This window comes from Taudactylus pleione, unplaced genomic scaffold (genome assembly GCF_031769625.1).
Source record: "Taudactylus pleione unplaced genomic scaffold, aTauple2 ptg000043l, whole genome shotgun sequence".
Classification (NCBI taxonomy): Eukaryota; Metazoa; Chordata; class Amphibia; order Anura; family Myobatrachidae; genus Taudactylus; species Taudactylus pleione.
The window spans coordinates 8,628,264-8,640,669 of NW_028284445.1; the positions used below are offsets into that span (position 1 = coordinate 8,628,264).

Here is a 12,406-nt window from a genome sequence, read left to right on the forward strand (position 1 = left end):
GCAGGTAGCATTTCTTTCACGAAGAGCTGCAAGACACTCCAGCGTGTCACGGCTGATATACAGGAGCTCTCTGTTAATGTGATGGGAGCATGTATCAATGGATGCCACGGGAATTTCAAAAGCGTTTCGTCACACCAGGCGATTTCGTCAGAGGTGTGTCCTGGAGTATCAACAGAAGCAATCAACAGGACGGACCAGCGCGTGAGTATCAAAATAATCTATACACCGGCTACACGGAATTGTGAACCTTTTCAATTATCTAACCACTATTAACAGCATACAAGTGGCTTCACTATCGAACATTGCACCAGCATCCTTTTAATTAAGGAATTACTATGTAAAGATTTGCCGGTGTCAGTCTTATATTAAATATATTTGACTACAAAGACCGTTGTGTCTATAAGAGCCATCAAAATACTCTATCCAAGCGGCAGCTAATTGAAGGAAACAGTATTTGCAATAATAACTCTGTTGCAAACTTTATTTTGCAAGTCCTCTTTGTGTGAATAGAGGATTCCTTCATATGCTTATGTACCCGAAATTGTTCATCATTTGTGGATGTTGCCTTAGGTGTAATAGATAAAGGGATATGGATAAATGGCTCTAAGAAAGGAATAGTCTTTAATATGAGTTTAGTCTGAAACTTCCCATCAGGGTTAGGGCAGAATTCATTTAGCCCCGTTAATTTACGAGGAGGTTGAAAAAGGCGAATTATGGTAAAACTTACCTTTGTTAACTCTTTTTCTTCAAAGTCCATAGAGTTCACAGGGAGACCATGGGGTGTATACAGGACCTGGAGGACTTGATAACAGCAAAGCTTTTCAATACCTGGATGCTCCGGTCCTTCCCCCTATACCCCGCCCACAGCCTGAGGGCACTTCAGTTTTGTGAACAAGCCCAAGGCAGGAGCAGGACAGGCGAGAAGGAAGACTGGTACACTGAGGAATCACTCTCACACAGAGAAGGAAACAAGTGACGAGGATAAGAAACCCATAGAAGCCTGGTGCATCAGGACGGGTGCCCTGTGGACCCTATGGACTTCGAAGAAAGTTAAGGTAAATTTTACCATAACTCTCCTTTTCATCTTCAGGGTCCATAGGGCTCCACAGGGAGACATTGGGGATGTCCCAAAGCAGTTGTTCAAGGTAAGGAACGCCCCTGAGCTGATAGGAGAACCCTAAGCATCCTGAGAGGCAAATGTATCAAAGGCATAAATCTGAAGAAAGGTGTGGACAGAAGACCAGGTGGCCGCCCTGCATAGCTGTTCAGCTGAGGCACCACACCGGGCTGCCCACGAAGGACCCACAGAGTGAATAGAAAGAGCGGATTACTGTAGCTGGCACAGGAAAGTCAGACTGCGTGTAAGCCTGTGAGATAGGCTGGCCAGATGGCTTCGCATGACTGTTAGCTGGCCATCCCTTCTTGTAGAATCCATATAGGATGGAAAGGGAGCCTGATTTCCTGATGGAGGTAGTACGGTCCACGTAGATCTTCAGAGCACGGACCACATCCAAAGAGGCCTCACCTGCCAAGAGGTCTGGTGATTGAAAGGCCAGAACCACAATTTCCTAATTTTGGTGGAAACGAGAAACCAACTTGGAAACGAAGCCCGCCGTGTTCTAAGAACAGCCCTGTCCCGATGAAAGATTAAAAGGGGGGAGCGACATGAAAGCTCCCCTAAATCCAATACCCTACGGGCAGATGCAATAGTCAGAAGAAATAGAGTTTTCGCAGGGAGCCACTTGACATACACTGATTCTAGGGGTTCGAATGGAGGTTCCTTAAGTGCTTGGAGCACCACTGCCAAATACCATGGAGTCACAGGCGGGACAAAGGGAGGTTGTATACGTAGAACACCTTGCAGGAAGGTGTGAACATCCGGTATAGGAGCAAGTCTGCAATGGAACCAGATGGACAAAGCAGAGACCTGAACTTTCAGAAATGCTAGGCGGAGGCATAGATCCAATACAGCCTGAAGAAAGGCAAGAATTTTAAACAGGTTAAAAACTTGAGGGTCATAGAATCTCGGAGCACACCATTGGAAATGTGTATGCCATATTCTGTGATAAATCCTGGCTGAAGCCGGTTTACGGGTTCTGAGCATGGTCTGTACCGCAAATCTGGAAAAACCCTTAACTGTTAGGAGGGATGTCTCAAGAGCCAAGTGTTAGAGACAGGCGGGCTAGGTCCGGATGTAGACGTGGACCCTGAGACAACAGGTCTACTCATATAGGAAGTTGAAGAGGAACTTCTATAGAGAGACTCTGCAGATCGGAGTACCAATGGCGTCTGGGCCAAGCCAGAGCCATCAACAGGACTGTGCCCCCTTCCTGCTTGAACTTAAGAACTTGAGGAAGCAGGGATATTTGGGGAAAGAGATAAGCCAAATGAAAGGTCCATTTCACTGACAAAGCGTCCACCAAGGCTGCGTCGGGGTCTCATGTCCTGGTTCCATATACTGGAAGTTTGTTGTTGTGTCTTGAGGGCGTGAGATCCACATCCGACAGACCCCATTTGTCCACCAGGAGCTGAAAGACTTCTAGATGTGGAGACCACTCTCCTGCATGCACGTCGTGACGGTTGAGAAAATCTGCTTCCCAATTGAGAATTCCCGGGATGAATACCGCAGAGATAGCGTTCGGTCCCTTTGAGAATGTGGGACATTTGTGCCATTGCTGCCCAACTTAGAGTGCCTCCTTGGTGATTGAGGTAGGCCACTGCCGTGGTGTTGTTGGACTGACCTGCCCTGAAGAATATCTTGAGCCAGAGTGAAAGCTCTGTAGATGGCTCTAAGTTCCAAGACATTTATTGGTAACCCTGCCTCGACTGGGGTCCAGCGGCCCTGGAAGGAGTGCTGGCCGGTCACTGCGTCCCATCCTCGGAGGCTTGCGTCCGTGGTGAGGAGAGCCCAGCCCGGGATCCAAAAGGGGCGACCCTTGTCTAAATGGAATGTTTGTAGCCACCAGGCTAGGGACAGGCGAACCTCCGGAGAGAGGCCCATCGCCTGGGATCGAAGTAGATGGGGTAGTCCATTCCACCTGGAGAGGATCAGGTGTCTGGAGTGAAACTGAGTTAACTCCACCATTTCGAAGGTGGACACCATTGATCCCAATGTTTGCATTGCAGCGTGAATTGACACTCGGCTACTGCGGAGCAGTCTGCGCACTCGGTGTTGTATTAATGAGATCTTGTCTGTTGTTCCTAAGGCCTGCATTGCACAGCGAATTGACACTCAGCGATTGTGGAGAAGTCTGCATAGTCTGTGTTAGATTACTGAAATCTTGTCTGCCGTTAGGAAGTTTCTCTGAACCCGAGAGTCCAAGAGGGCTCCAGTTGATCAGCCATCCGTTCGTTTGTAGGAAGGCAATTATTGCCTGCAGATGATTTTGGTAAAGACCCAAGGGGTCACAGAGGCCAAACGGTAGAGCCTGAAATTGGTAATGCTACTGCAGGATAGCTAACCGGAGATATTGTTGATGAGAAGGCGCTATAGGTACACGTAGGTAAGCGTCCTGAATGTCCAGAGACACCAAAAAATCCCCAGGCTCCATAGCTAGGATAATAGAGTGGAGGGCTTCCATATGAAACCTGGGCACCCTGATAAACTTGTTCAGAGAGGTTTGGCTGATGAGATCCGTTGGGCTTCTAAACCAGGAAGAGAGTAGAATAGCAGCCCGTGCCTCGTTATGAGGGGAGAACCGGAATTATTACTGCTGAATTCAGTAAGGACTGAATGGCTTTTTGGAGCAGAAGGACCTTGCTTGGGTCCGGTGGAGGTCCTGTGCAAAAGAACTGCTGGAGGTGGGTGCATTAGGAAGGATAGGGCATATCCGTGGGAGACCACTTCTTTTACCCAGGCTTCTGATGTGGTCTGACGCCAAAACTGGGCGAATTGAAGAAGTCAGCCTAACACCCTGGGAGCCCCCAGGGAGCGGCCCGCCCAGTCAGGCTGTAGGCTTGTCCTCAAATTTGGCAGGACGTCTAGTAGCCCAGGCTTGTTTGGCCCTAGGCTTGGAGGCCTTGGCTGATGCCTGCTGCTGTGGAAAGGACTGATCCTTAGCTTTTCCTTGAGGGCGAAAGGACTGAAAGGATGACGTCCGATGCTTTGTATTAAATGCAGAGGGCAGGAACGCCGTCTTGGAAGTTGCCAAAGTTGTCACGATTGTATCTAAATCTGGACCAAATAGGATATCTCCAGAATAAGGAAGACACTCCAGAGCCCTTTTGTGATTTAATCTGCTTTCCATGAATGGTAGCCAAACAATACGGCAGCCACTACCGAAGTGGCAGATATCCTGGAGGCCAGGAGAGATGTATCCATAATCCATAGATAATTCTTCCAAGTAGGAGGCTGCATCTCTAAAGTGAGATATGTAGGATAGTTGTTCCTTCAAAGCATAAGGGGGAAATGTCTCTTCTAGGGCCTCATCCCAACTCTCAATGGCTTTTGCCACCCAGGCCGTAGCCCTAGCAGGAGGAGTAATAGCTCCTGTAAGAGTATATGGATTTGTGACAAGCTTCTACACGTCTATCTGTAGTCTCATTCAAGGAGGTTACAGTACGAATGGGTATAGTGGCATTTTTAACCAGACGTGTTACATGAGAATCCACTGCTGGGGGAACTTCCCATTTAGTGCAAATCAGCAGCCGGAAGAGGGTAAAAGAAACAAACGTTTTGGAATTTGAAACTTTTTAACGGGATATTCCATGCTTCACTCACGTGATCAGATAGCTGGTCAGAGTGAGTGAACTCTTTAAATGACAAAAGGTAGTTTTACCAAAGTGGTGGCTTTTTCTTAGGAGCGTGTTCTTCCTCTTCTATTTGTAAAATAGATTTTACAGCTCTCACAAGAGCAGGTATATTTAATTTAGAGGGTGGCTCCTCGTCTCCTGAGATGGAATAAGAGAGAGAGAGGTCTGAGTCTTCTGCCTCCCAGACGATATATCAGAATCAGATAACTGGGTGGACTGGGAAGATAACACAGCACGTTTAGTAGGTAAAGGCCAGACAGTATAGAAAGTAGAGATCAGCGCCAGCACAAGTCACATACAAACACAGAAAAAAACCCCACTATATATCTGCAATTGGCACTACAATCAACTACACAGCCCGCAGTGGCTGGTAGGATATAGCGCTGCATAACCTGGCCCTTGGGAGAAGTATACAGGGAGACTGGGACCAGAGTTCCCGGAGACCTGTGAAGCAGAACATGGCTGCCACGCGTCTCTGAGGGGGCAGAGGGTGAGGGAGGAGCAGCTAGACCGCAGTGGAATGGCGACCTGAGCCGGGGTAGGGGATGCAGGGGGAACACCTTCTCCCCGTGCTGACGTTAACCACCAGGTCCTCTGGCCTCTAAATATGCCCTGTACCAGTATATTAAAGCCCCGGTGGTCTAGTGGAGTCATGGGCGCACCAGTGTCCACATCAGCGCCTCCGGTTCGTCTCCTGAGACTGGCAGGCTAGACTGTGTAAAGACACGGGTCCCCGCAAGAGGGGATCCGCCTTACCTGTCCCCTGGATTCCGGGCAGTCTGGGGTCCGGGGAGCCTGCTAGCAAGTCCCCCTCAGAGTCCCCACTGGGAGTACCTAGCCGGGGCTTGGTGTCATGGCGCCTTAGAGGGGTGATTGAGCAGCAGTGCAGACGTCCAAGGGACAGTCTTTTGCTCCTGCTCAGTAGTCAAAACACTAGAAATAAAGTTAAATAAAAAATAAGCTTGGGCTGCTTGGAGCAGCCCCACTGTTAAAAATGGTGATTCAGCAACTTCCGGACACCAACGAAACGGAGTTGCCCTTGGTCACAAATAGAGGCGTGAACAAGTGAATCCGTGATATGTTCACGGAACTATGCGCTAACAAGGTGGTTTCACCCGTTATCAGGCTAGTTTAACAGGGATTTATTTCCGGGTGTGATCAGACCCGTAAAAAACCCTGATAAGTGCAGCCTACCGGCTGACTTCGAGTCTAATTGGATAGACCCGGGGAATTAAGCAGTCTGTGTTAAAATTACAGTGGCTAATTGAATTCCCCCCATAACATCTACAAAAAGTGATAATTTTAAAAATACACTACCCTGAATATTTTGCAAGCACTGCGGCAAAAAACAGGATTTTGGTACTTACCGATAAATCCCTTTCTCCGATTCCACAGGGGACACTGGAGTTCAAGACAGTGGGGTATAGACGGTGGTAGAGCAGAGCCTGGCACTTTAAATAATTCTGAAGTGTGACTGGCTCCTCCCCCTCTATGCCCCATCAGCCCCAGTTTTAAGAACTGAGCCCGAGAGGAGACGGTAAGGAGAAGACCACAGAACGGAACAATACCGACTGAAGGAGAACAGAGGAACCCACTGCAGGGAACACATGCAGTCACACAACTAGATAAGGACCCAACAAAACGGCAGGAACGCAGCGCTGGGCGGGCGTCCAGTGTCCCCTGTGGAATCGGAGAAAGGGATTTATCGGTAAGTACCAAAATCCTGTTTTCTCCTTCATTCACTAGGGGACACTGGAGTTCAAGACAGTGGGGACGTCCCAAAGCCAACCTCCCGGGTGGGAAGCGCGGAGAACTTGCCGACCTTTCGGCCAACCGAAACAGAGACAGCCCAAGACTGGAGGCATGTCGTAGAGCCAGGAGACAATCAGAGCTCCTTGCTGAACAGTCACAGACATTCCACAACTTACAGCGTAAATTCAATGGAATACGGCTAGAGAGTAGCCGCAGATGAGAAGCATCAGAACACCGTAAGCTCAGCCAAAAACAGACCAAGCAAGACCGCTGGGAGCAGAAAAACCCCAACTAGAATCCATAGAATGGCAGTAACATGAGAACAAAACTCGAGAAAACCGTACCAGCGACAACTACAGGAAGCTGCAACAGTCTCAGACAGCAGAATCCCAGCACTGCGGGACATCAATCATATAGATAAAAGTATAATGATACCAATATACAGAGACGGAGCTGAACCCGTCCACAGACTCCTAACCAAGCAAACAAGGAGGCAAGAGTCACGACCTAACAGTCGCCCTGAACCATTCTCGAGGTCCAACTACTAAAGGGTTGGTAACCAGTGTAAGGTTTAGACCATAGAAGTTGTCAACGAGTGGCGATCCCACTGGGCATGAGGCGGATACGAGAGGATTGAGACTACACTTCCTTCCAGTGGGTCAGACGGCAGTACCACCCCTCCTGTCAAACAGCAGACAACTTCCTACATGATGGTAGAGTGTAATCAGTACCAACTACTGGCCTGAACATAGTATGAAAACACCCAGGATACCCTTAGCAGAAAAAGAGCACGGATGCCACCTCCACCCAGGGAGAGTTACCAATATAGGGAAGTATCCCATCCGCAAGGCTAAAGCACTAGGACAACTATGAAGGTACCATTCAGGTACCTGTCAGTGTGCTGAATTTATCAACAGATACTGAACAGGAAACAAACCAGGCCCCCTGTATGGAACATAGAGACTGTCACACTTTATAGTAAAAATGTGCATTAGCCCATAGATGCGCTTCAGTCCATAAACCCAACAGATTCCAGTAGAATAGGGTCACAAATCTCAATGTTACAACTATGCACCTACATACCAGGAAAGCTCTAAAGTGTACAGCCAACTGATTTAAAAGAACTGAAGGCTGCTAGGACAGCAGCTAGGGTGCGTAAGATAGAATAACAGCTATGTCAGGATGCATGAAAAGGAAGCATCTTCCGAGGCATTAGTGGGGTAAGCCCGCTTACCTGTGAGCGACTAGAAACCCTCTGGACGCTATGTAGAATGTCACTGACCTTATTCATCTCACAGCAACCCACCACGACAGGTACAGAGAGTAGCCTCAGTGGGCAAAGATCAATGCTCTACAGCACGGACTTCAGTCTGGAGATGCTGCAGAAGAAAATACTGTAGAAACTAGCAAATTGTTAGTGGAGACAAGAAGGCCGTACAACAGGACGCTATACCTGAGCCTGTTCCATTAGGGATATGTATCCATATAGAGATTACACATACCCCAAAAACGGTCTGCTAGTGTATCCTTACATTAACACTTATAATGGTGAAGTGTGTATTACGCCCACAATCTGATACAACTCAGGCCAGACACTGCCTATATCGGCGGGTGGCCCTAGGCCTCATGTAAATTAACTAATAAGCCATGAGGATGGAATAGATCCTGGATTCTCTATGTACTGATAGGAAATGTACCCAAGGGACCATCAGATACCCATTTTATTGAGATATGCGACAAGACAATAATATAAAGTACCAGAATCGATACTGGGAAAGGTACCTGTACATAGACATAGAATGCGTTAATTATCCCAAGTAAGAAGAGATATATATATGTAGTGATAACGCCAGACAGGGCCAAAAACAGATTTCTCCAATTTTTAGGAAAATTCATACAAGGAACGGGAATATATCAGTATATATACACATACACACACATAAACATAGCTGCATGAAAAGGCAAACTCTTTGAAAGGAAGAGTTAGTACCGACATAGTAAGTCAGTTGTCAAACTCCTGCACCAGGAGATCAGCACGCTACATACATATACACACATATATATATCCCGCAATAGGAGATCACCATGCTATATCTATATATACACACACTGCATTCCTAGTGTCTTACAAGTTGGTTACTAAGTGCGCCCTAGAGTGTAGTTGTAATTAATAGGTCCCCCGAAGTGGACGCCGTAGATATAGACTGATGGAAACAGGACTATAACCCGAGGCGGGTGTAAGTACATATACATGTGTGGACATACAGGAAGGCCCCAGGACATGTATAGAGTCCATACTAGAAGCGATGCCGTAGGAGCCTGTGACTATCCTATGTAAGCTGCAGAACATGACTCTAGTCTATAGAGCCACCATATAATATGTATAACAGACAGCTTCTGGTAAACCCTGGCAGCTTTCCAGACGTGGAATAATATGTACCTTAATGATTGTGGAAGTATAGGCATACCTACACATATCCATAATTATATACATATACACACACACCACCCAATCCCTAGGGAGAGATGGTGTTAAGCGGAGTTATAGAACAAACTACCGGATCAGGAGAGTCCAGCCTCTCGTCGCAGCATCCTCTTTAAATATGCTAGGTATCAGACATAAAACTGAGAAGAACATATCCTACCCCTGCTTTAATGGTAAGGATAAGAAGCAAAACATATATATATATATATATATATATATATACATACACACACATACACACATACACACATATATATATATATCACACACACAAATCCCCACATGCCTACGCGTACCTACATACAAGATTAGTAGGTGACGATATAATTTGAAAAATATAACATGGGCAATAGTTAGAGCCATGGAAGGAACTGAGCCCCAGGTCTTAACGCCGGGTTTAGTTTAAAATACAAGTATATACATACATGTGGCTTACCTCCACGCAGGGAGACTGCTCATGTGCCGTGCGTGGCTGTCATTCTGCTACGGCGTTGGGGCAGGAAATGTTAGCAACGTACTATCCCAGACTGATTGCCATCCTGGGACCCTTCCGTTACCGGTGTACTCGCCTTATCAGGTGTGCCCTTCTGGCTCCAGATGATGGAAATCAAAAGTTGACCTCAGTGATGCGAGACAGCAATGCCAACCACCACAACGGCCATATGTTACTACTTCGTGTTGTGTGTGCTGCCGAAGGGAATAAATAAGATATAAATCCATATAGATGCACAGATGCATACCTTCTAAGGTAAGCACCGAAGGCTGTTGAGATTTAACATATGTGCAGCCACATATGTGCCCTTCTTATGCATGAGAAGAGTACGGCTCATTGTTAAGGCGAGCCAATGTGAGGCATAAGCCTGAGGATGGGACGCACCCTTTTTGTAACCTTGAGTTAAAGATATGCAATAACCGTAATTTCTGGCAGCAGCCAGAACAGCGGCCCGACTATGCATACTATACACATTTAGGCAGAGTGATCTCTGGCAGCTATAGATGGAAGAAACACACTGCATTATTCTGTTACACATCAAGCATATTTGCCCCAGATGTTCAATGTAATAAGCCTGCCGCACCTGGTATACCCAGGCGGTCTCCCATCCAAGTACTACCCAGGCCTGGCGCTGCTTAGCGTCCAAGATCAGACGAGATCGGGCGTGTGGCCGTAGGCGCTGATAGATATGTGGTGGGCAAAGTGGCGTGGACACAACCTCTATATTAACCTGTGACATGTTCCTCCCTGTGCTTCATTTTTTTTTTTTTTTTTAAATATAATATTAAACCAGTACACTACCCAGTTCCGTAGGGGAACTACCGACGTGCAATATAACAGAGATGAGGCAGAGCCAGAATCTATATAAAGACTGCAGGTTAAATTACAAACTCCACAGTTGTGCCGTTAAACCTAATAAGACCAGGTGCTGTAGGTTTAAGTAAAGAAAAAAACGGAAGAGGCCATATGCAAGCACAGGGAGAACATACAAACTCCAAACAGTTAGGGACGTACTGGGAATAAAACCCACAACCCTGTTAAGGGTTGCACCCCCCACAGAACTCCAGAGTGAGGATGCAGGAGATGCTGACAATAAGCCCCGGCTCCTTTTAAGGCAGGTGCATATGCTGTTTTAGAATACTCGCTGGAGGTAATGGCGGCATCTGTGCACGCCAGCATGGACTAGACTCCGCCCCTTATCAATAAGCTGGCGGGGTGCAAACAATGGCTGGTATAGCAGGCATAATGCGAGTGGGGGAGCGGGAACGTAATAGCCAGCGCCGGTGCATCTTCATACAAGCACCGGCGCCGCAACCAGCAGCCGAGAGCGCTGTGAATAACAGCCTTGCTCTCCGGCGGCTGTGTGCAGAAGCCAGCGCTTCTACAAGCACCAGCGCGGCAGGGAACAGCCGCGCTGAGCAGCTCCCTAAGCCCCGCCATGCGGCCAATTGTAGCCAGCGCCGGTGCAATCTCCGGCGCCGCAACCAGCAGCCGAGGGCGCTGTGAATAACAGCATCGCTCTCCGGCGGCTGTGCTCCTCCCCCTGCAGAAGCCCAGTGCTTCTTCAAGCACCAGCGCGGCAGGGAACAGCCGCGCTGCTGCGCAATGTAGACTCCCTTATGGGAGTAGCGGGTCGCGGCAGGCTCCCTCCCCGTGGGGATATAGCAGAGGGAGGATTCGGCTCTCGTGAGAGCAGCAAACAGAGCGCTGTCAGGCTCTATAAAGTAAGACAGCGCTCATCGTGCAGGGATCAGGCATGCTGCTAGGCAGCAACATTACAGACTGTCTGAACAGTCTCCCTGTACATGTATCCGCGCTCTATGCGCGGTACCTCCGCCCCTTGTAACAACGCTAGCGGCGTTATAACAGGATTCCAGGAGGGGTTATACTACAGTATATACCACCTGAGCCTGGGAGGGGGCAGAGGGGCCGCAGATTAAACTCCGTTCCCCATAAGGGGAACAGAGCTATACTTACCACTGCTGGCATCAGGGCTGCGGCTAGGCATTCGGAAGCACGGACACAGCCTCTATATTAAGCTGTGGCGTGTCCTCCCTGAGCTACTGCCAGGGTGCCTGGGACTCCGACACACACTCTTTTTAGTGGAGGCGGGTCTCCTGATGCCTCCATGTAGCAGGCTGACAGACGCAGTACTCTGTCAGCCTGTCCTCAATGCTTTGTGAAAGCTAGAAATTTAAATAAAGTTGAAATAAAAGAAAAAATACTAAGTGTGGGCTGGAGCTCAGCCCTATGTGACCGGCTCTCTCGGGCACATTCTAAAAACTGGGGCTGATGGGGCATAGAGGGGGAGGAGCCAGTCACACTTCAGAATTATTTAAAGTGCCAGGCTCTGCTCTACCACCGTCTATACCCCACTGTCTTGAACTCCAGTGTCCCCTAGTGGATGAAGGAGAAACTATGGGTCGGTGGAAATTTAGTGATTTGCAATATGGGGATATAGACGGCAGAGGAGACAAACATACCAAATTTACTTACAGCACCAATGAAGATGAAAGAGAATATCTTGGTGTAACAGTATTTGATCAACTTTATACCTGACACTTACGGCTTTGAGTGAAAAAAAAACAACTTATACTATATGAAATTGTTGTATTCAACCCCTAGCTTACATTTATACTGTTAGAGAACAATACTATTAGAGGTTTGTGTATCCAAATTCATCAGTGTTTAAAATGTTGGCTTCTTCAATATTAATTAACCCTTCTCCCAAGTAATTACATTTTTAGGTAACTAAGAAAACCATGGTATTATTTTTCACACATCTCACCTTTCCTGGAGTGAAAAAAGATTTCATATCAGCAGGAAGATAATTTTTGATGTTGCTAAAATTCTGTGAAAAAAAGGATGCACACGTCATAAGATTCCAATATGCAGTATAACAACGGCAATCTTAAAACAAAGGG

The 12,406-nt window shown here is 47.5% G+C and overlaps 1 protein-coding gene across 3 annotated transcripts in view; it reads right to left on the reverse strand.

The window, feature by feature from the left end:
* The window catches only part of PDS5B (PDS5 cohesin associated factor B), a 149,835-nt gene that overhangs the window by 7,930 nt on the left and 129,499 nt on the right, over positions 1-12,406 (reverse strand). For all 3 annotated transcript variants that reach the window (XM_088460234.1, XM_088460236.1, XM_088460233.1), the window contains exon 29: positions 12,271-12,333. In XM_088460234.1, the coding sequence (XP_088316360.1) occupies positions 12,271-12,333 (63 nt within the window). The remainder of the gene's footprint in view (positions 1-12,270; positions 12,334-12,406) is intronic.